At 39.6% G+C, this 26,995-nt stretch overlaps 1 protein-coding gene across 1 annotated transcript in view; it reads left to right on the top strand.

Annotated features, from left to right (window-relative positions):
* Positions 1 to 2,322: 2,322 nt before the first annotated feature.
* AACS (acetoacetyl-CoA synthetase) overlaps positions 2,323 to 26,995 on the top strand; it is a gene marked incomplete at its 5' end in the record, with an annotated part of 37,016 nt that continues 12,343 nt past the window's right edge. Inside the window, 7 exons of the mRNA XM_010015551.1 lie at positions 2,323 to 2,426; positions 6,557 to 6,677; positions 9,522 to 9,635; positions 17,684 to 17,781; positions 21,488 to 21,602; positions 22,143 to 22,224; positions 22,898 to 23,045. Of these exons, the coding sequence (XP_010013853.1) occupies positions 2,323 to 2,426; positions 6,557 to 6,677; positions 9,522 to 9,635; positions 17,684 to 17,781; positions 21,488 to 21,602; positions 22,143 to 22,224; positions 22,898 to 23,045 (782 nt within the window). The remainder of the gene's footprint in view (positions 2,427 to 6,556; positions 6,678 to 9,521; positions 9,636 to 17,683; positions 17,782 to 21,487; positions 21,603 to 22,142; positions 22,225 to 22,897; positions 23,046 to 26,995) is intronic.

The following is a 26,995-nucleotide window of genomic DNA, read 5'->3' as shown; positions in this document are numbered from 1 at the left end:
CAAGTACTGGCTGTGAGGGCTCATCTGTGGCATGAACCAGGTAGAGTTCAGTGCATGTGGCAGCCAGACCTTCAAATTCTGGCTTGATTGCTGTATGCTCTATTCTCCAAGCATTTGGGGGCCAGGTGGCTTGTGTGGCTTTCCCATAGTAATTCTTCTCATGGGAAATGGAGGGAGTAGTTTTGGCAAGTGGCCTGACAAGTTTGTCAGTCCAGTATAAATGTCTGTGGTACAAGCAAAGACTTTCTGGAGTAGTAGCAGTGTATCTAGTGCTTCTAGCAGTTCATGTCTAGAAAACAATTAGGAACTTTGGTTGGGAACTTGCTATGTAGTCAAGCCAGGCTATTATTTTGACTGCTGGGGGGCTTCCTATTTGAACACGTACATAGCATATAACTCTCCTGGTACAAGTAAAGTCAATTACTACAGGATTTTGGTCAACTCCTGAGTAGAAATGTTATTTAACTGGTACTCATGTGATCAAGATTGAATGCAGTTTCAGATGTGCTGCCCATGTTTATGACTGTAACAACTAGAACTCTTTTCACCCCATTTAGAAGTGGCTATCCCCATTCAAAAGTGGATTCCTCTGCATATATAGAAACCTTTGTCAACTTCCATTACGTTCGAACTGATGATCATTGGTCTGTGTGCTATTCAACAACAATGGATTCTTTATGTAACATTAAGATGTGGACTCACTGAGAAGAGCTAAGGGCAATATAACCCTTTAAACAGCATGGTTCTGCCCAGTGCTGAAGATGTAGTAAGAAGATGCAATGTTCAATTGCTGAATAGCAGGCTTGTGCTCTGAAGGATTTGCATGCTAAAGCTCATTTGGGGACAAACTGTATAAACAAAACAAACTTTTCATACTGTAAGAAACCAAATTAGTGGTTACTTGCAGCTTTTTTGCCTTTATCAAATGATTTGGACCATGTGGTACAACTGGTTTTTGAAGGAGGAGGTGGGAACTTGAACTTTCCTTTGCTAAAGTCTTATCCCCATATCACAGACCCACTGATGTGCGGTTTGTAGAATAGTGGTGGAGAGTAAAAAGGGTGTGTAGGAGGCTGGGATTGAGGCAACACATAGGCAAAAGCTGCATTATGGAGTAGAGTCTTTGCCTTTGCTTCTACTGTGCCATTAGTACATATTGAGTAATTTAACACTGATGGAAAAGACTGAGTGGACTAAGGTGTGGAAGGGACAGACTGGGTGGGGAAACAGCTGTTGTGATCAAGTGTGAGTAACAGTGTGGAGATGGTTTTGAATGCTTTTCTCTTATAAATCTGGAAGATGTCATCGTAAGAAGAGGATGCAAAGATGGCTTCTGAAGCAGTCAGCTGGACAGCAGGATGACAAACCAAAGATAATTGGAGAAAATGACTTCAAGTGGTTTAGCTGAAAGCATCAAATAGGAAACAGTTGGCAGAGCAGGAAACTGTTACTACTGTCACTGATGGCAGTACTCATATCTAATTTGGCTCTTGGCACAGCTTCAGACAGCGTGGATGTGACTTGGGAATGTTACTTTTAAGTTGCTGCTGAGGAACCAGCTTCAGTTACTCATACCTGAAACTGTTTTACACACAATTTCAGTATTTAGTTTGAATTGCGGGGTTTAGGTGTGCATTCCTCAGGTTACTTATCTGTCTCTCAATCATATAAGGCTTACACTGCTCACTGCCATGTTTTTGATGCCGGGTCATGGTTTTAATACCTAGCTAGTAAACATCTTATTTCATTTTATTGATGCTGATTTAGCATGGAAAGGTAAGCTGCAGTCTGTCAGACCTCTTATTTATTAAGGAATAATGCATGCTCCCTTTGTAACAGTGCTGTTGATGTTAGTTAAATGAGTGCATCTACTCTCAATGCTACCATGCTATCAGAGGTCTTTGGTCCTGGACTAGAACCATACAGCAAATGTCAGGAAGACTCATTTATCTTCTGCTGTATGGAACTGTTACGCTCTTGATAAGATATGAAGTGGAAGTGTCAGCAGGCAGGACTCTGTCCTGCTGTTTAATCCTCAGTTTCACAGACTGGGGGTAGATGTTGCACAGAGCTATTAGAAAAGGTCTGTATCTCCATGGTCGCATATGGCTTTTAACAGGTGAAATGATGCCATCTGTTTAGGTGTTCAAGTAGACTATATCTGTTGATGCTATAGTCACTTGCTTTAAACAGAAGTGTTATCAGTTTTATCTTACTGGTTGTTTCAGCCACAAATATTATTTATCTGGATATCCCTAATTGTAGTTTGTCTCTATTCCTGCAATTATCTGCATAATGCTAACAGATACTTATTACTTCCAGCCAACTATGATGACTTATACCAGTGGTCAGTGGAATCCTTCTCAGACTTCTGGGCAGAATTCTGGAAGTACAGCAACATTCTATGTTCTCGCCTGTATGATGAGGTAAGTGTTTCTCTTGGTCACCTGCAACACAAAAGGGAAATAAACCAGTTTTACAGTTAATCTTTTGACCTGTTCCAGGAACCTTTACAAGTGATAAGAAGTATCTGCCAAGTGTGTAGTCCTGAATTTTGTGTGGTGGATGGTGGTGTTCTGTTGCTGGTACACTTTATGGCAGTGAAATCCTTAAGTTCTGTTGTCCTAAACAATTGTGCTCTCATCTCCCTGTGGTCATGTGCTCTCACATACCTTGGCAGTCCTGGCTGCTGCTGAGGAGTCTGCCATATACTGCCTTCTGCTTTAGGATTATGCTGGTAAAACATGTTGATTTTCTAAGTGCTGGCATGCAGTCAAGTTCATGTTTGCTCCTGGCGTCACTTCACCTGATAAGCACATCTGTTAAACTCTAGTTTTGTAGAACTGGTTATGGAAGTCTCTGCAACCAGATGTCGGCTTGAAATATCTGTCAGGGTGCTGTGGTAGTGGTTAAATGCAGTCACAAGTTGAATCCCAATCCATGCCATAGTGATGCTTTGAAATAGAGGTTATGTTGAAGCTCTTGCAAATAGAGGGCAAAGCTGGAGCCCTAGTACAGTCCTCATGTAGGATATCAACATCACCCCGTGGTTTTCCGTCTGAAGAAGATGTTGGACTGATTACTTCCCTGGACTTAGTAGAGGGAGGACTGGACTTCTGTCTTAATCCCTGGAGGCCATCTGTTCCAAGAACACTGAGTACTGGCAGTTCTACAGAGGGAGCTGGTAAGTTTCTTTAGCTTTTTCCTGTCTTGCTAATTCCTGTACTACCCTATATGATAAAGTGGTTTCTCCTACTGTGAAACTGCATGCTCAAGTGTCTTAATGTGACCCACCCTTTAGGAGAGTGAATTAATCAAGAATGTAAGAACTAGTTCTTACTGCCTTTAAGAACTAGCCTGTAAGAACTACTACAAGCATGTAGTCTGAAGGCTGTAAACACTTAATCTTTTTTTCCTGTTGATGGTAGATCAAAACCTGGCCAGGTTGTATTTGGCTACTGTCATATTTTCTCTACCTACTCTGTGTTGCTAGCAAGGTTATTTAAGTTTCCACATGAATGCAAATTGTCCTGAGTAAGTAGCTCAGAGGAGCTATTTTAGGAGCTATTTCTCCTGTGTATCTGTTCTCAGCAAGCTGCACAGCAATACTTTTTTTTTCCCTCTTGCCTTACAGGTCTGGTTCTCCTGAGAAGTCTGTCCCTCCAGACACCACCAGTGGCTGATGGGAAGGGAGACTGAATCAGGCAATAGTGAGCTGGGATGTTTACTGAGGATGAGAAACAAGAAGATGGGGAAGTCTAGGAAGGTTTTAACTAGACTGCTTTTGAGCTTCTAGGCTTCTGCATGCCTGTTGTACAGTGGTCTTGCTATGATGGTAGATCTTAAACCAGGAGAGGTCTGTCAGCTGACAGACAGGTGCTGAAGAAGATACTTGTCTCACTCTTTGTGGCTATTGCTGTTTGCCTCAACATTCTCTATGTCAGCTTCAAGGCTTGACTCCAGCTTTCCTAAGCCTCAGAGCTCTCTTGGTGTAGTCCTTACCCTGGGTCTCTTTCTGTTATATGTCAGAGGAAAGGCTGGTCACAGTAACTGAGCTGTTCTGTGGTAGCTGAAGAGTTGAAAAGTTTGAAGTGTCTTAAACTTGATCCCTGCTGCTTGTTGGAAGTAAGCACTATGCTTTGAGGAAAATAAAATTTTTCATCAACTGGAGTTGACTCCTTTGTTCACAGTCAGTGAAACAGTTTCTTTCTACTTTCACAGGTCATTCCAAGAAACAGTAAAATCTTGTGTGTGTATATATAATATAGACAGCTAGTGTTTTATTGAAACTTAGTAAAGGTGTTCAGTATTTGTAGACATGCTCATCACTATAGCAATTGATATCCATGCCATTCCTGAAAAGAACAAAGGTACTTGCAGTGTGCAAAGCTATACTGGCTTGGCAGCATTAGCACTGTTATGTCAAGTTTAAGTAGCTGTTGATTTGAAATGAGAAATATAGTCTAAACTTACTTATTTTTGCTACAAGAAGTGCCTGACAGCCATTGTTCCTGCAGGGGAGCTGCTTTGAGCATTCTGATAGGCCCTGATCTCTAGCTTTTCATGAAGCTCTTCAGGTCATACAGAATATCACATGTACCACAGTAAGGCAAAGATTGTATGTCTCATGGTAGTGGTGAGATTAATTCTCAAAAGTATAGTTTTTTGTTTAGGGTAAGCAGAATCTGAGGCATGATAATGCATGGTTATAGCACAACTAACAAACCACTTGGAGGAGGGGAAATGCAGTAGAGGTGTGGACAGAGGATGTATCTAATGTGATGTTTATTCATAGCTCCTGAGGCTTGTGAAGCAGTCTCTGATTAGCTGCTAAGAAGAGCAGTTGTAGAACAGGAGCACATCTGATATTTGGCACGTTCACCTAACCCCACAAATTGTCCTTGTGTGCCATTGCTGCTGTGAGCAGGAGTAGAGCCTTCCTCATTTAATGAGGACTGCAGTCAGCAGTGCTATGGACTGCACTTAGTTCCTTTGGACTTGCTGAGTGCTTGTTGGACTGTGTGAAGTGAAATGTTTGTTGCTAAGCTCTGTATTGTCACAGACTTGCTAGAGCCGAGTTCTAATAAATAACTGCCAGACAGTGAATTTGCGTTGCTTGCTGAGAACTTGCCTCTGTGGGAGACATCAGGATGTTCAAACAACAGAGTGCTACCACCTAAGAGGTTGGGTTTAAGTAAGAGTCACAGGTGCTACCTGAGAAGAAAATAATTGAGCATCAAGTATGCAAGTCCAGCACCTTATGCTACTGGTGGAGCTATTTGAAGGGGTTTTCTCCTTCAAGGAAGAAGTTGGGTTATGTTAGATCTTGTCCTAGAAAAAGCTGAAAAAAATTCTGCTCACTTCAAGCTAAGGAAGTCAGTAAGAAGTCAGTTTTTAATGGCTTCTATTACTTCAGCAATATATGTATTATATACAAAAAATGTAACAAATTCTACAGCCTTGTTCAGAAACTGTAAATGTTGTAAATCCCTTTTGTCCCATGTTTAGAAAATTAATTTTGAAATTAAGTAATAGAGCACTTCCACATGAGCCTTAACTTCTAAAACTGCCTCAAGTGATACACACTGCACGTCTCAAAGCACAAAAACATGAGGCTTTCTGGAATGGGAGTTATTTTGAGTTCTCTCTGGCTTTTAGAAGAGCCTTTCAGTTGGTCTGGAAGAGTGTTGTTTCTGTAATGCATGTGCAGTCCATGAGACAACCTGAGGGTATAAGCTGAAGCTTTCAAAAGCACAACTATAAAATGAAGCTTGAATTTAAAGATTACAAAATGCATGTGCTGCTGGGCAGTTGAGTTGCTAAACAGTGGGGAGTTGTGGAAGGAATTTGCATTCCTTTGTGGCTAATGTGAAGGGGCGCTTTACCTATCACTTATCAAAGATATCTTAATTGTGGTTCAGTCAAGGGCTAATTTACTATTTTGAAGCTTAATTTGTTCAAGATGAAGGGGAGTTGTTTCAACTGAATGTATCTTTGTGATTTAATTGTGTTTATCAATTCTTTGCATGTCTTGGTCCTAAACGGGGAATTACTTAATATGGGCTTATTTGGTTGTTGGACTTTTTTCAGGAAACAGCAAATCAAGGGAGGCAGAAATATCCACCCTTGATTTTTTCATAAGGGAAGGCTTGAGTGTATGCTGGTAGAGACCTACAAAATCCTGTAGCTCAGTCCCTGTTTGCGACAAACCCTAGAGGCAAAACCCCAGCATGCTCTGTGGTTTGTGGGTATCTTGTGGTCTGGACATAGTCATACTGGTTTGCTTCACTTGTGTATTTAAGGTTGGTCAGTGGGGAACTTTTTTCTAGTGATGTTGTAATTATGTCTTTGCTTGTGACAGTTGACAAATAATTAATCTTTCCAGGCCTGTAATTACAGAATCTAATATCTTTGTTTGCTATCTGTAGGCTGGGAGAAATTATTAATGCCTAATAGAGTGCATAAAGAGTTTGGAATTAGATAGCTGATTTCTGTACAGTGCTTTGAAAAATAACATCACTGTTTTCCAGGAATATATCTATTTTTTATTTTTCAGGTGATTGATACATCCAAAAGCATTGTAGATGTCCCAGAATGGTTTAAAGGCAGTCGTCTGAACTATGCAGAAAACCTTCTGAGGCACAAGGACAATGACAAGATTGCACTGTATGCAGCAAGTAAGAAAGAATTAATGGCTTGTATTTGTAATTCACAGGACTAGGCCTTATAAAACAGCTCTTCTTTATATGAAACCTTGAGATAAACTGGCTTGGGTAGGAACAAATAGAAAAATGAAGTCAGTAATTCTGCCAAGTAACAGCAAAACGTGCTCTGGGAATATAGATAGTTCTGAAAAGTCCTTGACAAACTAAATGAAGTTTTCTTAGAATGGGCTTAACTGCATTAAGGTAGTGGGGATCATGCTGTGTTGAACATCCCTCAATATCTGAGCAATTACTTCACATTCGTCATAAGCACTTGTTTAATGCTTGCCTTCAGGAAGTATTTTGGCACTGTTGCTTGATACTGTCCTTCCCATGCTCTTCCTATGCCTAAAATAAATTTAGGAATACTAAGTACTACATGGGGCGTAGGTGGGATATAACTCTGGTTTAGACAGTACAGAAAGGAATGACAGTTACATGCATGAGAGACTTGGAATTCCACTTTTCTGAAACACTAAAGCTCCGACTCAATCTTTTGTTATTGTGGAGAAGATTTAAGTCTCATAAAATCTGGGAATACTCATAATTAGGATGGTAATGTTAAGACAAAGTCCTTCCCTATGCCTGCTGACTTTGGTAACTTAAAAGTATTCTGCTCTGTTAGATGGGATTAGCTTCTGTGCAGGTGTGTGAGTGCTTCCTTGGGGAACTGCATCCTGAGCTTCCCTTTTGCTGAACATAATCCGTACCTTAGGACTGACTTACGAAGCAATGGTGCTTCATAATAGCTTAACAATAACCAGTGAAGACTTGCAGCTCATTAGCAGAGAAAACTATGCAGAACTATACATTGGTTGGTTTTAGGTGTTAAAAGTCTTAGTTTCTGATGCATGGAGATCAGCTTTCGAACTACATGTGTATTACTGTTGTTCTGATAGCTGTTCGAAAACAATGGGAGACAATTGTTTTCTGTAAGTTTACTGCTGAAGAAATACTTACCAGTTGCATTTTACTCCTTAGAAATACTGAGAGAAACCTCTTTGATCATATATATGTATATATATATATGAAAATACACACACAGTATATATTAAATCAACTACCAGTTCAGAGAGAATGGGAAGATCTGTGACCCAATTTTAGTGTCCTAAGAATTGACCTGGTGATGTCTGGTAAGAGTGAGGCTTGTAAGAGAAAGCTGTCTTCAAAGTGATGAACTCATTACTTTCAAATTTGAGACCATTAGAAAAACTGCTTATGTATTATTTAATGGGAAGAAAAATCAATATAGTTAAGTACATCTTGTGCAACAGCCAAGCACTGATTAGTAAGTCAGCTCTTAATATAAGTAGAATTGATGTGATTGATTTGTTAATGTTAAAAGCTAAACATGCAACTTGAGAAAAAGTAGTTCAATGCTTTCAGTTCAAATTATTGAAGGAATTATTATCAATTTAGTGAACTACTTGGTTTGACATGTGACTGCATTGTTCCTGTAGGTCTTATTTCTTGTTAGGAGAACATGGGGTGTACCAGAAACTCACTGCTTTGTGTCACATAATCACAGGCAATGATACCAAAATGAGCAAAATAGTTTTCCAGTGAATACTGCATGAGTGCTGGAGTGAACATGCTTCTCTGGTGAACAGACTTCCACCTGTGCTTCTTTTCATGACCTTCTGCTGTATTTAATCTTCTTAAGATCTCTTAAGTCGGAGTATTCTTTGTTAACCCCTTGCTGCTAGGTCAGAGTGGTGTTTTGGGAACCCGTGCCAGGTTTGTGTATTCACTAGGGATATATTCTGTGGGAGCAATGTGGGTCTAATAGAGCACTGGAATGTAAATGTAACTTTCTTAAACAATTTCACTTGCCACTGGCTCCCACTGTAAATCTCTTACTTGTGACTCCCTTCTCCTGGGGCTTTTAATCATGGAACAATATCAGAATCCCATTTTCTGTTTGATAGGAATACAGGATCTCTCAGCAGTCCCTGCTCAGCTTATGAGCTACACGTTATGTTGACTTATGTTGTTCCCTGTTTAAGGAAATCGGACCGATTGCAGCTGTAGCAGGGCATGCAGCACATTTTTGTTGTGACATACTTGGCATATGTGTTTTTGAAAGGAGTGCTGGGTACTGGGAACAGGATGGTCCAAATGGGTTGCCGGAGTCGCACTGAGGAACTACAGGAGGGGATCTTTAGGATGATGAACTTTGCCTTTCATAACATTTAGATTTGTTCACTTTGTTTCACAAGTGATTTATTAACAGCTTATGTAACATCTGACAGTCAGTATAAAAATGAAAACACCCTGCAGATCTTTTCAGGGATGAATGGAGTCTAGTTTAGTTTATTTGCTTTGTGGTATGTTGGCAAGCACAGATGTTTAAAAAAGCTTATTGAAAATCAGACCTTAGTAACTGTATGTGGATGACTTTCTCGTTAACAGTGACTTGCTGTAATAAAACCTGAAGTTGGCACCTTGATGCTGCTTCCTAGACCTTATGAGAAAACTAAGCGAAAAGGGAAATGGAGGTTGTTCTTTTCATGTTAGAAAGTAGCCCTGGTGAATGCAATCTGTTTATTACGGATGCTCTTTGAGGACACACCTTTCTCCAGTGAACAGTTCGCGTTTCCACAGATGTATGTTCCTGTCATTGTACTGATAAATACTTGATTTCTATTAGATAGAAAAGCATAAGAGGAACTTGAAAAGCAAAAAGTGTAATTATTGATGGAAACTCTTCTCCTGAAATAGCTTAATATTATTTTTCTTCCAGAATTGTTTACACTAGACTCTAATTATGTTGCAGTGCATGTTTTCTGACTGGTTGTTTTAATCCTCTTTCCTCAGAGGAAGGCAAAGAAGAAATCATGAAAGTTACTTTTGAAGAACTCAGACAAGCTGTAGCTTTGTATGCTGCAGCCATGAGGAAGATGGGAGTAAAAGTAGGAGACAGGATTGTGGGTGAGTAGCTTCTTTTTAAAGGACAGGAGGTGAAATTTTCTTGGGTGAGTAGTCAAAGTTATGGAAACATGAATGTGAAGTACTATCTCACAGAAACATTCTGAAGAAAAGGCTCTTATGCTGCTATATTTACATTCGTATGAAATATACTTCTAGAGGGAAGAAATCTGGATTAGCCTGCATGTCCTCTAGCACTGGAGGGGGAAGAAAAATACTTCATTCATAGCTTCACTAAGGACTGCTTCATAAGCACTCCATGGAAGCAGAAGTGATGGAGACTTTGCATCTAGCTGAGCCCCGACTCGTGAGGTCTGGCACATTCACACGGGACTAATCTTGGGAATTCCGGTCCCAGGTTGGTTGTTCTGATGCCAACTGGAAGTTACTGCCCCTGGGGCCTCAGTTAATATGGTGCACTGTGAATGGCAGTTCTTGAGGAATGGATTTGTACTACCTTCTGCCACCAGTGCTTTGGGAGTAGTGCTTTCCAGCACTGTGGTGGTGAACAGCTGGTAAGCAGTAATTTTTTTGAGTCATAGCAATGCAGAGATTAGTAGTTTAAAACCCTGAGATGCTTTCAGTAACTCACAGGATCTTCTGGAATATTATTTCCTGTCAGGAGATTGTCATGTGAATCTCTCTGTATAAAGAGGTTTTTTTTTTCTTGTGAACAGCTTGTGCAGTATACAGCCCAGGCATAGAAAGGAGTTCCTCAAGCTGGCTTTGTTCCATTTATTTCTAAATTGCTGGGTTTGCCCTTCCAGCTGAACTACTTCATCTCTCTACTTCATGTGCTCTATAACACAGGCTTTTCAGTTTCATCAGTGTACTGCAAGTCGAAACTTCAATATCCTTGAAGCTCCTTGGCTCCTACCTGGTGGTTCTGCTGATGTGCATATCCATCTTAGTGTAGGAATTGCATGTTCTTTGAGCAATACTTGGCCATTATCCCAAGTATGTGTAAATTCTTGTATGATGCAAACCCAAAGTGATGAAACTGGTTTGTTTTCTGCATGTTACAAACCAGAACTTGAGCCCATGTCTTCAAAAACAGAAGGGCATGCATTATTATTTTTAAACCCACAAATATGACCTTCAAATGTAAAATATACTCAAGAGCTCATACTTCATGCATATGCTATGAGTGTTCTATGGAACTGGTAACTGAACATTTAATTATCATAGCTGGTGGCTTGCTTTTTACATAGAATTAGAGCTAAATCCTTAATTGGATATGAACCATCCAGCAAAATCAGGAAGGTTTATCTGAATGAAGGCTAATGCTTCACTTTGTCTCCATTTTCAGTGTTGACACTCACATTTATACCTGTCAACTTGTTGAGGAGCAACAGTCTCTGATTGAAACCAAACTAAAGAATAGGAAAACTTACACTCTACAAAGTTTCAATAATCAGAGTTTAAGTGTACTTTTCCTTACTACCTGTCCTTCAATGTGTACATCAAATGGTAAAAGTGGGTTGTGTGTATTTTAAAATTGCCCCAAAATCATTGGCAAGACAATACATAATTGTGCATAGAACTAGAAACTTAAACATCATGAAATCAGTCAGAAGACCTAGTCAGGTTTCTACTGGCATCTTTAATGCTTTCTGTAAGTGTTGTTTAGCATTGTGAAGCACGCTGAATATACTCTCTTTCTGACTTTTGCAATGAAATTTCTTCTGCTGTGTACAAAACAAGTTGAAATACTCTGTTGTGTAGACTGCTTGTGGGGATTTAATTCCCTATGAGTTTTCAAGTAAGTAAAAAAAGTCTTAACAGGGCCCAAAACAGTTCTTCCATATGTGTTGCTGGTTATGCTAAACTGAAGGATTAAATCTCACCCGTAAGTGGCAAAAAGAGTGCTCTAACAGTTTTAGACCCCGTAACATGGTGAAATGTGTTGTGGGAAAGTGATGGACAATGCAGAAGAGTACTTACTGGATGTTTTCATATTTCGTGTGAGTTAGAACTGTGTGTGAACACAATACAATGGGAGAGGACAGTAGCTGTAAGCTTGTGAGTAGCAACAGCTGTAGCGTTTGGTGCTTTGGTGAGTAGGGGCCTGCTGTTCTTTGCTGTCCTAATTCTCAGGTTAAAGTCAGTTTCTTAGACTTTGCAGACTGGTATCTGATGCTAAATGAGAGGTTTTCAATCTCTGGGAAGAAAATACTGCTCACCAGGGTAACAGATGTGATACTAATGTTTAAGCGTGAGCAGGTGCAGCCACATTTAATGGGAATGTACATTCTGAATTAAGATCGAAGAATTTTTCCTGCACGAGCTTGTTTTGTCTTCTAAGGTGCAAATTAAAGGTCTCTCTGCAACATGGTTATCACTGCTAGACCTCTTCTAATCAAGTTAGAAATACTGTGTTTGGGAAAAGACCACATAGGATGTTCTCGCATTGTGCTCATCTTGTGAGCAGTTCTTTGTAAGGGTGTACTATGCAGGAGAAATGTACTCTGTAGCTGGAGAAAATGTGCTATCACAATATAGCCAGTGATGCTAATAATGCTATTATAATTTTAATAACACTTCCTTTTAGTTAAGGACTGCATTTTGCTTAGCACAACTGCAGGCTGGCTGACTCCTGAATCTTTTCTGTTGTTTTGGCAGCTAGCTCACCTCTTACTTAAATTAAAAAATGAAGATTGTATGAATAGTTCCCCCTTATTTTTATTTATGCAGGATTTTTACATGCAGAAGGCAGCAAGTTCAGCTCCCATCCTTTGAGTAAGCTGCAGCTCTGTTTTTTCCCTTGGCATTCTTGTGTGTTTCCTAAGCCAAAATTTCCCGTCTGGCACTTCCACAGCAGAGACCTCTCTGCCCAGCTGTTGTAGGTACCAAGTATCTGTGCTGGTCCCCTTGAGCTTTTCAGTAGCTTAAGCTCATTTTTATGAGCAGTTACAGCTTATTTGTGGAAGCAGGCTTGCGTTGTGCTTGGAGTCCTTACAAAGCCCTTTACTTTTGATAACAGAAAAGATTAATGAATCTAGGCAACCTCTTTCTGTCCTTAAAAGTCACAGTATGTTTTTGGGCTCAGATAGAGCTTTTTAAATTACCCGGAGTCTTTATGTGCTTTTTTCTTTGGGCATTTTCTCACATCTTGCTTTTTGCCACTCTGTCCTCTTCCCCTGGCTAGTAACCATCTTTTTCCCTTGTAATCTTCAGTCAGATGAACACGTCAGCTCCCATCACTTGCACTGTTCTCACCCCTTAATTTCCCCTGCTGCTCCCAGTCCTTGACTCCTGACTCGACAGATTGCAGCAGCCTATATGTAGGGAGAGCTTCCCTCTGAAAGAAATCCGATGGGATTTTTAACAGCAGTGTAGCTATTTAGAGAGAGGAATATATATTTTAATTTTCTCAACTTCTTTCATATGTTTCTCTCCTATGCCAGAAGATATTGGCAGTCCTTGGAAGAGCTAAACTGTAATGTCACAGTCAGAGGTTCGGGCTGCAGGCTTTTCTCCAAATCCCAAATTGAAATGAGGGAGAGATGTTAAGTGTTGGGTGGGAAAGTTTGAGCACTGCACCCACTTGTATCAAAGATGAGGCTCTCCAAAGCTTGCCAAAATCTACTAGGACCTAATTTGTTCCAAAATTTATAGCAGATGGCAGAAGGAAGGGTGATTCTTCATGTGTTTTGCAGCAGTAATAACAGGGCATGCTTTTACTGCCTCTGAGAAATCAGCTTTTGAATAGAAGGGAGATACTTTAATTTTACTATAGTTGCCCAACACCTGGTCAGCCTGGCAGGTTCTGGTGCCCTATGTTGCCACTTTCTCTTAAACCACTGAAAAGCTTGAGCTGTTAGAATTATACACAAGACCATCGACATTGCTTTCTTGTGAATTTCATCTCCATGTTTTACTATCTCTAAGAGAAAACTACTTTAACTTTTCATTATACTTAACATATCCCCTTGTTAGTTCAATACAATTCATGGTTGCATCATGACAGTAATAGTATGTTAAAGCTGGAGGTGGGTGAATGTGGGTGGACAAGCAGCTATGTCAGCACTTCTTCAGCTTGATTGCATCCCAGTCTTCCCGTTCTATCGCTAAGGAGACACCAGTTAATAGTAAATAAAATTAAAGCAGATGTGAGGTAAAATGTATCTCTTCTTCTAAAGATGTGTTGTGATATCTTCTAAAGATGTGTTGTGATACTGTCAATGATGCTTGAACAATTGGAAGAGACTGATAAAATACCTAATGCAAGCTACACAGATCCACATATGAAGAACACTTCCCACTGATCATCTGTTTGGCAAATAACCATGTCTGCAGAAGGAATAAATTAAAACTGGGAGTATATGTGTTTCTCATCTCTGGATAGGTTGCTTCTATTACATCCCTGTAGCCAGTTTTGTTCTATTACAAGTCAGCAGTTAAAAAGGAACTAATCTTCCCCTTGTGTTCCCACAAAATCCTCAACAAAACATCAATGAATTACATTGTTTAAAGCTGGTATTTTTATCTATAGTAACGGTATTAGCCCTTGTTGCTTACGTGGGGTTTAAAGCTAGCTTTGTAAGGAGATTAGCATGTTACTAACAGTCTCAGGCCACAGTAATGTTAGGTAGGTTGACCACCTTAAAGTCCTACAGGAGTGTGAAACGCTATATTAACATCAAAGAGAATCTGGAAGTCTGGTCTTTGTCTCTTCTGTTTGAGAGCTGGTGTAGATCAATAGTACAAGCCATTAAGATACTGAGCTCCATACTGTCCTTCCTCCTGATGCATTCTTTCAAGGTTCAAACTAAATCCTGATGCAGGGTTTAAGTTTGGGGCTTCTCGTTCTTATTTTTTTTGTTTGAATGCTTGGCTGCCTCTATTTCTGAGTACACTTTTATTCTGCCTTACAAAGGCAGTAGATGCTTGCAGGGAATGTGTTCTCAGCACTCAGAGATGAGACTTTTGACATGGTTTTCGGCATATCAATTTTTGGACTACAATTCTCACCTATTTGGTTGCTAAATACTGTAGTGTAAACAAACAACTCGAGTGTCATCTCAGACTATGCTAGATTAAGTAAACAGCACCTGACAGAAAATGCTGTCCTGAGCAGATCAGGCTCTAAGTGCCTCTAAAAAAATCCATATGGTGTTTTTAAGATGTTTCTTGTCCTGCTTATGGATTTGTCGCAGGTTTTATGTCAAAGTAAGTCTTTTATTTCTTTGTCCTGGTGGAGATTTCATACATACTTACGAGTCAGGAGGAGTGCTGCTAGGACCTTTGGTATGTCATACTCTGAATTCCTAGTTGCTGGGTTCCCAGTTTGTTTTTGGAGCCTTCTATTCAATTGCTTTCATACCCAAAGAAGGTATGAAGATCCTTCTCTTCCTAATAAGAATAGGTAGTTTCCACCTTTCTTACCAGCTTCAAGAAAGGGGTTAAGATACAGAGCTAGACAAGTACCTTCTGTAGACTTTACCCATGTTGACGAATGCTAGTTTTGATCCTTAGCTTAAATATCTTATCAAGGAACATGGAGGCTCTAGTTAAACATATGAACAAATATATGATGAATATTTAAATTAACTGTACCATTATTCTTCAGTAGTACAGAGCTTCTGTACATATGTCACTGTTCTGTGACCCCTGATGTGAATCCAGCTAAAAAGTTGTGCTTTTATCCTTTGTCAGCAATGTTCCTATTCAAGTTTTAGACACTTAAGACCTGTGTCAGCCTACTGAGTGCTTTGAGGAGTCAGTTGATACCTCAAGGGGCACAGTCAAATGCAGGGAGTTTTGCATACATGACAGTTGCTGTCATTGATCTCTGATCTGTCTGAATCTCTGATGTGTCACTTTTATTTCTGAGAATCCAGTTTTAATGTGAAAGACTGACAGGAGAAGTAGTTCATGTCAGAGTTGGGAGCTGTCGAGAGAAAAGGAATGTGAGTTCTTGCATCGCTGTGCTTGGAGGATCTCTTTCCAGAATAGATCCACATTTTTATTCCTAATACCTGGTGCTGGGGATTAGGACAAACACATGAGAATCCCAATGAGCAAGCAGGCTGGCTGCCTGCAGTGATGGGGTTTGGGTACAGAAGTGTGAAGTAAGTTGCCTTGCATGTTTCATACCTTTGGGCAGTTTTGGCTGATAGCCTCAAAAACTCAACCACCACCTCAAAGCCAACTGACAAATGAAAATGATGATTTGATTGTCTGGCTCACAATACTAAGCAGAGACTTGAGTTCTTGCCTTGAGGGCTTTTGTAGGAATAGTGAAAAGGAGAACTTCCTTATAGTAGAACTGATGCTTGTAAGCTATGACACAATAAGTACTCCAAAGAATGAAGAGACATCTTTCAGTTTTCATTGCACTCTGGCTCCTTGATAATCCCATCTAAGAAATGCTCAGTGGAAATATTTGGCATTAATTAAAGAATTGCTTTCATCACAGAAAATTCCATTTCAGTCTGTTCTAATTCATGTATTTAAAATTCCAAATAATTTTTCAGGGAGGAAGATTTCTGTTAAAAGAGGAAGTATCCCAAAAGATTTTGGGATACGGTACTTTGTATCATAAACCATTGTCCCTAAGGGAAAAATGGCAAAGTAAATAATGCCTTTATGGGCATGAGGTTTTGCTGCTCTTCATGTACTTAAGAACTTCTCTGAACAAAACACCACAAAAAGCAGTTCTAGGGAGTAATTTGTATCTTAACATGGTTGGAAGCTTTTATTCACAGTTATGTTTTCTCCAGAAATCGTTGGGCTCAAGTCATAATGCAGTTTTCAAAGTTGCTACACCCAAAAGCACAACAGTTTACACATTAACTAGAGTGGTCAAGCTGCCTTAAGGAGATTGATTTTACTGGTTCTGAATTGTGAAGAAAAAAATATCTCAGTTTAAATTATGACTTTTAAAGTCTACTTTATACACAGCTGAAAAAGGATAGAATTTTTCAAGCTGTGTAGACAAACCGGTAAAACTCAAGCTCAGTACCCTCCTTGGTACTCCTCATTCTTTGAGGAGTGCTTAGCACTAGTGAGTTTTTGCTGTCTGGTAGATACTTGTGGAGCACCTGCAGCTCATACTGCAGTCCAAGATGTGTCAGTGCTCACCACTTCCATTGAGCAGGTTGGAACGCATTTTTATTGCCATTTAAGTTTGCTTTCAAACTCTGAGTTCTAATTAGATATCCAAGTACTACAATTAGGCCTGTCATGCCTTTTTTTAAGTACTTGGACATCTTTTTGGTTACTTAAGATGGATGACCTGAAACTCCAGGGTTTTTTTATCTATTTTAGTGTACTTTCTGAATTTCAGTTGCATGTTTTCATCTGTAGGTTGGATTGTGATCAGCTGAGGGTTTATCTCAGCCACCCAGCACCTTCTGCACAGCTCCTCAAATTGAGCCCACTGAAAATCTGACTTTCTTGATCTTAATTTCTTCTGTGTGCCTTGATAAGTTGAATCTCAATCTTGAAATCTTGTTGCAATCTATTGAGATAAACCTGAAGAGCTACATTTTTGTGGGGATGTTTCAGCGCTTGTCCTACTGTATTGTTCCCTTATCAGCTGAGGCACTGGTTTTGCTTGTTTGTGTTCAAGATTCTGGCACTGTAAAGTTGAATCTCTGCTTTTGAACTGATTATTTATAATGTTTCTTTCCAGATCCTTGTTCTTGCTCCAGTGGCTGTTTCAAAAAACCTGTTCTCTTCCCCTGCATGCTGCTGTATTAGTCTCTGTACCCAATTCAAACCACAAACTTACTCTCTCCCAGTTCTTTTCAGTGTGCTGCCCTCTTAACCTGAAAGTCTCATTAACGAAGAAGAAACGTTTGTAAATTGGGAATAACCTTGTAGATATAAACCCCAATACAACTATTTTTATAAGTGGAATTTCTTCTAATTCCTCATGTAACTCATTTGACTTCGAAGGAGGACATTATGTGTGGAAAACTTTAAAGGATGCTTCAGTCTAGGAAAAGCCTGTTCAAACTGGCTATTGTATACACTACATTTACTGTAAGGTTTGGTATGTTTTTAGTTTTCTTCCATCTCTAACTACTCAAATTCTGCCATAGGTTACTTACCAAACAGCATTCATGCAGTGGAAGCAATGCTGGCTGCTGCAAGTATCGGTGCTATCTGGAGTTCAACATCACCAGACTTTGGCATTAACGTGAGTAGCCTTATTATTGCAGAAAAGCTGTCACTGTTTCATACAAATAAAATGAAGTGTCAGATTCTCTTCACTTTAGTCTTACTGCCACCTCCTGGCACAGCCAAGTACACCAGATTTTTCTTAGCTACCACAAATCCATGCTTTCAGTTGTCAGTAATGACATTCAGTGTTGTTAATTTGAGTATCTATCTTTAGCTAACTCACTGCTGGGATATTTTCAGGTGGAGTTTGTAGTCTTTGTGAGCTTTTATTACATTAAATGTGCAAATGAGCAGCAATGCAACAGTGTTGTCTGGGGCTAGGCCCTGCCTTCTCAAATCTTTCCCCGGGCTGCTTAGCTACAGTCCAGTTTCTTTGCGCAAGTAGTCCCTTCCTCTGCCTTCTATGTGGGTAAACTGAGCCACAGCTCATTTGGTCTTTTCCAGAAGGCTTTACCAACAAGGTGAGGAATTTCAGGTTAATATCACTAACTTATTTGACTCTTTCTTTAGTGTAGGAGTAAGTGCTGTGTGTAAAATGTGGCAAAAATGAACATGATATCATAACAGACATTAGTGTGCCTGGAAGCTTTGGGAATATATTCTGCTTTCTTTGGAAAGCCTTTAGCACACATCACAAGCAGCAACAGACACAAATCGCTTCTAAAATGGAGCGTTGAACCTTTATTATATCTAAAAGTTTCCATGAAAGCATTTGGAGAATGTACTGTATGGGCACTGCAGAACACAGAAAACACCGATGAGTTTAGGTAATGCATACCCTCAATCTCCGTTAACCAGGAGCTGGTTAGGTGCATGGAGCTATCATCTCTAACGCTAGAGGGCAGCAGGATTCCACTTTCTTACACTTGAGGTTGTATCATTCGGGAAAAAAAATGATTAAAAAGAATCATTACAGCATGTAATGATCAATCTGTTCTACAAATATTTTCTGCTTGCTCAGAGAATGACAGTATGCATTATTTTCTTTGCAGTGTGATTTGATCTCTCATCTGGGAGAAGATTGTTCATTTCACTTGCATTACAGAGGACTGATATGTTTTCTGTCCATGTTGATATGCTGTTATTTTCAGTGCCCAGCTTTATTTAGTTTTTGTGATAGTCTTTTAATGAAACTTAGTCTTGGAGCAGCAGTGCCATCGATGTCATTTAGTCTCTTGGCTTGGCAGTGTGTGTTGGCATGAATTCAAACCCTAAAATCTTGAGGGAGATCAGCAGAGGTCTTCAGGGATATTGGCTTTCACCCTAAGGAAAAGATATTCGTCCTTCTGTGCAGTTGCATTAGTCTTGTTAACATAAATGAAGATTCTGTTTGTGTTTTGGGAAATAGTGTAGCAATTTCAACACTTCAAATCCAATTGTGTATATATGTTTTGTGAAGCTTAGAAATGTCACTTCTCAGAACTGCCTACACATTGCAGGCTCTGAATGCCATACATCCAAAGACTTCACAAGTGTTCAGGAAGTCTGCTGTCAGAGAACCAGTGAGCTCCCTCCCACACAGAATGCAGCTCTTGGCAGCTTTCCCTTCATTTCTTTAGTCCTTGTTATCCCTTTTGGTATATTAATAGGAAAGTGTTTTTTTGTGGCCTGTACATAAGAAATTGTTGGCTATATTAAGTTTAAGAGCCTCTTCTCTTAGATCTGTATGAAGAACCTTTGGAGCAAAATCAGTGCAGCTCCATTCACAGGGCTCTGCACAGTTTTTGGATTTGAGGCTCAGAATAGAATGAGCCATATCTGATATACCTGAATTTTTCATGAAAGCAATTCCTTGCTGAGCCATCTGGTTGGACTAAAGTTCCAGTGTAGCAATTACGTGTTCCATCTGTTTGTGTTGCCCTTGTATCATACCAGGCTGCCCTGTGGGATTTGATTCTGCCAGTGCTAATGAATCCAACTGGGTGTACTAGCAGCATCGGTTAAGACCCTGAGATTTGTAGCCATCTTTCTGATTCACACCTCTCTTCAGATGTGATTCTTCTGTTAAGGCCCTCTCATTAGTCTTTATTTTCTTTAAGCATCAGGCAGCATGGATATGGAGTATGTATGCTCCATGCTCAGCATGAATGTGTATGCGCACACACATACATATACATACACACGTGCTGTGTATGTAATTTGGCTGCTTGGTCTGTTCTTTGGAAATGCTACAAAGAAATATATTTGATTTCATACCTAAGAAAGCAGGAAATTTGATTTCATACTCCCTTAGAGGGTATCTTTGTATTAATTAAAGCTACATTTCTGAGTTTGTTAGCTAACACGTTAGAGGCTTCTTGAAAACAACTTCTGCCACCAAAGCAGATTCTGGTGATTTTTGTTTTAAGCTAATTGATAGTTAGGTGTCACTGCATGCTTACTGTATTTTCTTACAATGTGAACAAGGAAAAGGAAATGCATCTTTGGGTGTAGGAAAATTGTGACATACGCAGCAGAGACAGTTGCATATTTAGTCATATCCCAGGGGTGTTCATTGAGCTCTCCTAAGAAGACAACACAGAGAAGTTGTCAGGACAGGACCTCTGTACTTCTGCAGGAGGCTTTCTTGCAACCCTGACGGGTCTAGCTTGTAAAGGAGGAGTGTAATAGAGATTAGTTGACTGTAATGTTTTTGCATTGGTCTTTTGGTAACAATTTGTGTCATTTTGGCTGCAAAGTAGAGGGCAAAACAGGAGACAGACAAGAATAAAGAATGCTGGAAAGAATAAGTACACGACTGAAGTCTGATTTTTTTGCAACATGATTTAGGAGTTTGTTGAATAGTTATCTGATAATTTCAAGTAATATAGCTAGAGAGGGATGTGAACATTGTGTGCTGAGAGCTTTTAGTAAATGGATTTGCTTCTTGCTTTTGAATACGAAAAGATCCATTTGTGGTAGGCTGCTGTATGCTGTGTACCTGGGGGAAAAAAAGCCAGAAGGGTTTTTCTCTCAAATGTGATAATAGCTATAGTAAATTCCTTGAAAACAGTTTAAGCTGGAGGAGAAAACTTGGCATTTGAATGTGTCCTGCACCAGAGGTTCTAAAGGAGCTGTGGCAGTTTTTTGTTGGTAGTATGCATGTATGTATGTGCATGTGTTTTCAATATCTAGTAACTCCGGTAAAACCCAGTGGTAGAGTTTCCTTTGTTAATCATAGCTGAACACAGCTGCCAGTCCATGTGAAGTGCCACCTTGCTGTGTGATAAAGGCATCTTCCAGAAGACTGGTGTTTCTCAGTTTCTCCCCTGTGCAGAGGGAGACTGCCCACCTACTGGTACATTGCCCAAGGAATGTTGGGGGCAGTTTACAAGGGCGTGCAGATGCAGGTAGGAGTCATGTAGACCTTCAAGTAAATTAACTGCCTGACTCCTGCTCACATTAGAGGTGCTTATCCTCTTTAGATGAGTACAAGTGATTCTCAAGATGAACTGTTAACTGCTTAGAGTGCTTTGAGCTTGATCCTTCGGCAAATGGCATTCTGTGACTTGTGGTGATTTTATCTTTGGTTGATATATTTGGGGGTCATGAAATAGATTGTTACAAACCTGTCGTACTTTGAAAATCTTGGGTGAGTGAAAGACAAGCAGGCAGTCTTTGAACAGTTCTCCTGCTAGTTCTTGTGCTTAGTTCTTGCTTGAATTGGGATTTGCATTCAGTATCCAGTGGGTTTCCATACTGTAGCAATTTAACTTTTAACTTCTTTCTCTCTATTTCTCTAGGGTGTACTGGACAGATTTTCCCAAATTCAGCCTAAGCTCATCTTCTCTGTTGAAGCTGTTATATACAATGGCAAAGAACATAACCACTTGGAAAAGCTTCTTAATGTGGTAAAAGGTATTTCACTGCATACCATCTAGTCTTACTTATGCTGTAGTTCTGTGGGCACTCAAAGCCTGCACTGCTGCTAAAAGTGACACTTTTGACTGCTTGTCACTGTCCTTCCTCCTTTACAGTATCTCTGTGGCCACTTGGGACTTCAGAACTGATTGGAGTAAAAACTAACCAGTCCTTTGTGTAATTCTATTGGTCTTTTGCTAGCTTAGCTTAAGTATAGTATCATATATTAGTTAGCAGTAAAAGTAGGAGAACAAGGACTGGTGATACTGGGGTTTTTTGAGCCCGAGTGAAGTGCTGCTGAAGAAAAATGAAGAGGTATTACAGCACTAAAGCTTGTGGATTTACACACAGGCTGGCAATATTGAGCAAATTGTAATTAGGCAACAGTTTAGTCTTTTGGAGTTTCAATACTTGGTGCATCAGAATTATTTGTTACTTAATGCATTACGTTGTATGATCCAATCAGACAGAAAATACCTTTGGTTTATGTAACTGAATGTAGGAAATAATATTTTTTTTTTTCCTTCCTTCTTCCAGGGCTTCCAGATATAAAAAAAGTGGTGGTGATTCCATATGTCTCCTCAAGAGAAACCATAGATATTTCTAGGATTCCAAACAGGTAATGGGAGTTTGTGAGCTGCAACTGCCCTCACTATGGATGTGATGGATGCTGATAGCTACTGAAACTGAACATGCAAAAGCTAGGGTGCAGCCAGAGTTCTTAATGTGGGTCCAGCTTCATACTGAAAGTAGAAGTAATGTGTTGCTGCAGATGTTTTGCTTCTACAAAACCACTGTTGGTATTAATGGTTCTCAAATGAAGGCAAAATTCAATAGGATATAGCAAGCAGAAGAGTCACTTCCAGAAATGAATAATTAATAACTTAAGTGACATTTTTAGAGATAATTTGGTTTGCTTTTTTACGGGTCTGGGTTACATATGTTGGGTAACTTTTGGACGTGGTTGAGTTCCAGATTTTGTGTTGAGGGTCAGATTGTTCCAGTCTGAGCTGCTAAGAGTGGCAGCTGATTGTAGGTGTAGATTTACAGGCTTGATTTTGTTGTGTTACATTTCAATATTATACTAATGTTTTATTTTGAAAACAGGAAAAAACAAAATAGCAATGCAAAGAGTAGAAAGTTTAGGAATAAAAACAGTGTACACAGTTTGAATATATAGCTTATTGTAAAAGAGATAATAGATACAGAGGTAATCCTGTGTATGGACTGCAGTAGTGATTTAAATTTGTTTTAAATGTCCTATGTTCTTTCCCCACCCCCCTCTTATGCAGTGTCTTTTTAGAAGACTTCCTCGCTACTGGGAAAGGAGACCAGGCCCCCCAGCTGGAGTTTGAACAGCTGCCTTTCAGTCATCCTCTCTTTATCATGTATTCATCAGGCACAACAGGGGCACCAAAATGCATGGTTCATTCAGCAGGGGTATGTCTTCCCTCCTGGAGCTCCACTGTCTATATTTAACTACCTGGGTTGCATTTTTCCTTTAACAGGATCATACCATATTGCACTTTAAGGAAGAATTGATTGCTGACAGTTTTTCAGTAACTTGCAATGAAACTTTCTATTTGCGACTGTTTGAAAGCAAATATGGATTAAAAAAACCAAATTATATCCTTAAAGATTGGTGTGGAGACTTTCCAGATTTCAGCTGTTTCCGGGGAGCAAGTGTCGCTTACAAAAGCACTAGTAGAACTGGCCCAACTGATACTGATAGGAAAAAAAAAGGCCAAAGAGCTTGAATTGAGTGCTTGGAACTGATTTTTGGACACAATCAAGCTGAGGCCCGTAGGGAGCTTGCAGGTTTTTATTATCTAGGACTTTGACCATAAACTTGAGTCCCTGTGTTTATCAGTTCAGAGCATGTCATCCTCATCAATCTCCTTTTAAGGAAGGAAGCCAAAAGGTTAGCTTATCTCTTTGGGTGTAGGTTTTGCTTTGTATGGAAGCTTTGCTTTAGGCAGTGTCTTATTGTGACTAAAGGTATATATGATGTTACTGCCAAAATGACTTGTGTTCACATTTATTATTCATGTTCTAGAATTTGTTCTAGGCAACTTAGAAAGTTCAGGAAGCGATTCCAGCAGTCAGGCAGAATGTTGGAACTTTAACTCTGCTGTTAGTGTGGTCCTTAATAAAAGGGTTTGGGTTTTTTTTTTTCCCTTAAGGCAGGCACGAGGTGTTGTCTAGCACATTTTCTACCAACTTGTATAAATTAAACTGCATGACTAATAGCCAGAGTCCACTGTTTCTGCTATTTGCTCTAAAAGTCAGGATGAGGGTCTTACAAGACTGGCTGTAGAGGTTTTAGGTAGCCTGAGGGCAGGACCACTTTGTTACACCCATAGTGTGTATGTTCTTGCCTCTTGGGTGGCAGGGACTGGAGGATTTGCCCACAGACAAATCCCACGCTGCCTCTAAACATGCTGCTTTATTGTCACTAGGAGATCATACCAGGCAACATGTGACATGCAAAATGGTCCCTTTGGGACACAAATCCGTGGTTTGTGAAGAAGAAAGTAGTTATATTTTGAAATTTGACAGTTCTTTTGAATCTGTGCTGGCTTTAGACTGGTTAAAAGTACTTGCAGAGATGGATTAGCAAGAAGAGGACAGGTGTTTTGTTCAGTGATGCAGGATAAACAGTAGGGAGATGAAAAACACAGATGTAGATTGAAAAACAGGACTTTGCTCTGCAAAGTTCTTTCTCTTACGATGTTCTCTGTGTGGCTGCTTAGTTTGCCCTTAGTCATGTGTTTGCTCTCCATTTGAATCATCTGTTTAGTTCATACAGAGCTACCTTAGAGTTTAGGTATGGACTACTCATCCTTGCTGGGGAGGAGAGAATGTGATAGCTTGTTGAATAGGATATGTTATTTATGAGAATTCTGTGTTCTTACTGATCAGCTCTGTAATTCCTGTATTCCAGGTGATTTTTTTTTTTTTAAGTTCTGGTGCTAACACCTCTGTTGTTTGGCCTAAAAGCAAATTATTGCATCAGAGGTTCTGTGGTTTGCATGCTTTGTATGTATCAGCTTGAACAGAGCCTATAGTCTTCTGCACACTTGATGGGTTCCTCTACTTGTTTTTGGCTTAATCTTGTTTCTCCTGGAAGTAATAGGAGGATTCTCATTGATTTCAACAAAAGTAGAAGTAGTCCATGGTCTTTGCCTCATTTTCCAGCCTCAGATTAACTGGAGTTTGGTTTTGATAGTAAAAAATACAAGAAAGGATGACATTTCAGTAAAGATACTTCAACTGTGTTTTTGCAGTGTGCTTTAAAGCTGTTTTGTTACTGTACTGATCTTGGAGATGCCAATACACAGTTTACTTTAAATTCACAACTCTGTTTCTTTCTAATTCTGCAGTATGTTTCTGGTCTGTCTTCTCTGCACACATTCTGTTTTCTTGACACACAGTGAAATAGCATATGTAAATAGTGAGAATGAAGCCAGGTCATGGGAAATGATTTAGAAAGTAGTGCCTTAGAGGGGGCTAAGCTTTTTCTGGTCTTGGAAACAAAGCTGTGTTGTATTGAACAATTGGGTGTGTGGCAGAAAGACATTTGGAGGGTTCTTTGTAATACTCAAAAAATAATAATAATTTTAAGTCCTAAAAACATTGTTTCTGCTTCTTACCTCATTCATACAGGCCCCTTTTCAGTTATTCCCAATTATCTAAGAAGATAACTTCGGGATAAAATCCTAATCAGTTGATTTCTATCCATTTTAAGGACTTGCAAGACCTGAACTTAAATAGCTGCACTGCTGCAGACCTCTTGTGTGACTGTGGGCAAATCACTCTGATGATTTTTCATGCTCGGACTCTTCTGAGTGCTCTACAGAGGGGGCTGCTGGTTTGAGACCAGGGACCAGCAGCCTTGAGTAGCTGCTCTCTCTCAGCTATGTAACCTCTTAGCACTGGTCCCTGTGTGCTGGTGGTATGGCTCAGGAGCAGCTGTGCCTACTGATACTTTGACTCTCCAGATGCTCAGCACTTTATCAGTTGTATGTTAAACTCAATGAAGACAAGCAGACCAGTAAGTTCTTTATCAGCTGGCAAATCTGTGTCATGACATGCTAAATGTTTAGGGTTTATTTTGAGGGTCACGCAAGTCCTATAAATAAATAAGCCCCATAAATAGACTTGAGAGAGCATACTGGGCCATAAGCTCTTTAGAACAGCTATGCAATCTAGCACAATACCTTTGTTTCTGGAGTGAGACTTAACCAGGTTTTGCAGGGGATTAGTTCATAGCCTCTACCTAAAGTAATTGTTTAAAAATTGCTTTTGTTTCCAAAACTGTGAAATAGCAACAACTAAAGGAAGGAAAAGGAAAGCCAATATTTATTTTAATTGAATTTGACTTTTAATTTCACTCTTACGTGGCTCTTTCAGACTCTCCTGCGGGGGCGATGTGCTTACTTTTGTGAATGGAATAATTATGTTAACACCTGCAATTCTTTTGGCAACCTTAACAATTAAGTTAGACACAGTGATTTAAATCCTGACTGGTTTTGAGTTTTAGATGTAGGCAATGTTAGCTATAGCTAGGTGGCAGCATTGGGATATCTTAATGTGTTCAAACAGTAGCAGGTGAATCCAGACCTGGTTCCTTTGAGCTGCAAAGAGAAAATAAGACTTATTGCTTTATTTGTGTTTAATGTTTTCTGCCTTTTCTCCTGAAGCATGTGCCAGTTTTATGACTCTCCTTTTTCATTTCAAATGCTTATGTGTAATCTATTTTCTTTTGGCATAAATCTTGTTTCATGCTTATGAGGCTCTTAATAGTTCCACTATAACTCCTTGCATAAAAGCAAAAACCATCTTTATTTTAAAATCAACCACACCAATTTGTCACTGCAATTTAGTGACTTAATGAAGTAGTTTGTAGATTTATCTATCCTAACAAATTATGCTTCAATGATGATTAGAAAGGTACTTAAGCAGCATTTCCAACAAAAGGGAATAGGAAGTAATATATTTAACTACATTATCAATATTTATGCTTTGAGCAGTGAGGTTTTTCACATTGCTGGTCACTTCCATGTTTATAGGAGATGTGTGTAGTTAGGTCTTTCCTCTCCTAGATGTTAATAGATAAGATAGTTTGGGTACACAGTGGTAATGTATAGCAGCTGCTGCAGTTTGTAGCAGTTCTAGGTCCTTATTCCTCCCAGTTGCCTTGGTATACTGAAACAAAACTGTCAAAGGGCTTATCTTGGAAAATCTGACTGGTAAAACCATGCTGTTAAAATTATGGTCTGCATGGAGCACTCTGCAACTCTGATGGCTGATGAGAGTTGGAAGTGGATGAAGTTCTTTATTCCATGGATTAAAAGTGATGTGCAGGGGGAATTGCTGAGGTCTAATGA

The sequence above is a fragment of the Nestor notabilis genome, unplaced genomic scaffold, assembly GCF_000696875.1.
Source record: "Nestor notabilis isolate BGI_N333 unplaced genomic scaffold, ASM69687v1 scaffold14695, whole genome shotgun sequence".
Taxonomy (NCBI): domain Eukaryota; kingdom Metazoa; phylum Chordata; class Aves; order Psittaciformes; family Psittacidae; genus Nestor; species Nestor notabilis.
The sequence above is the reverse complement of the archived record's forward strand: the minus strand, read 5'-3'. Positions and strand labels throughout refer to the sequence as shown.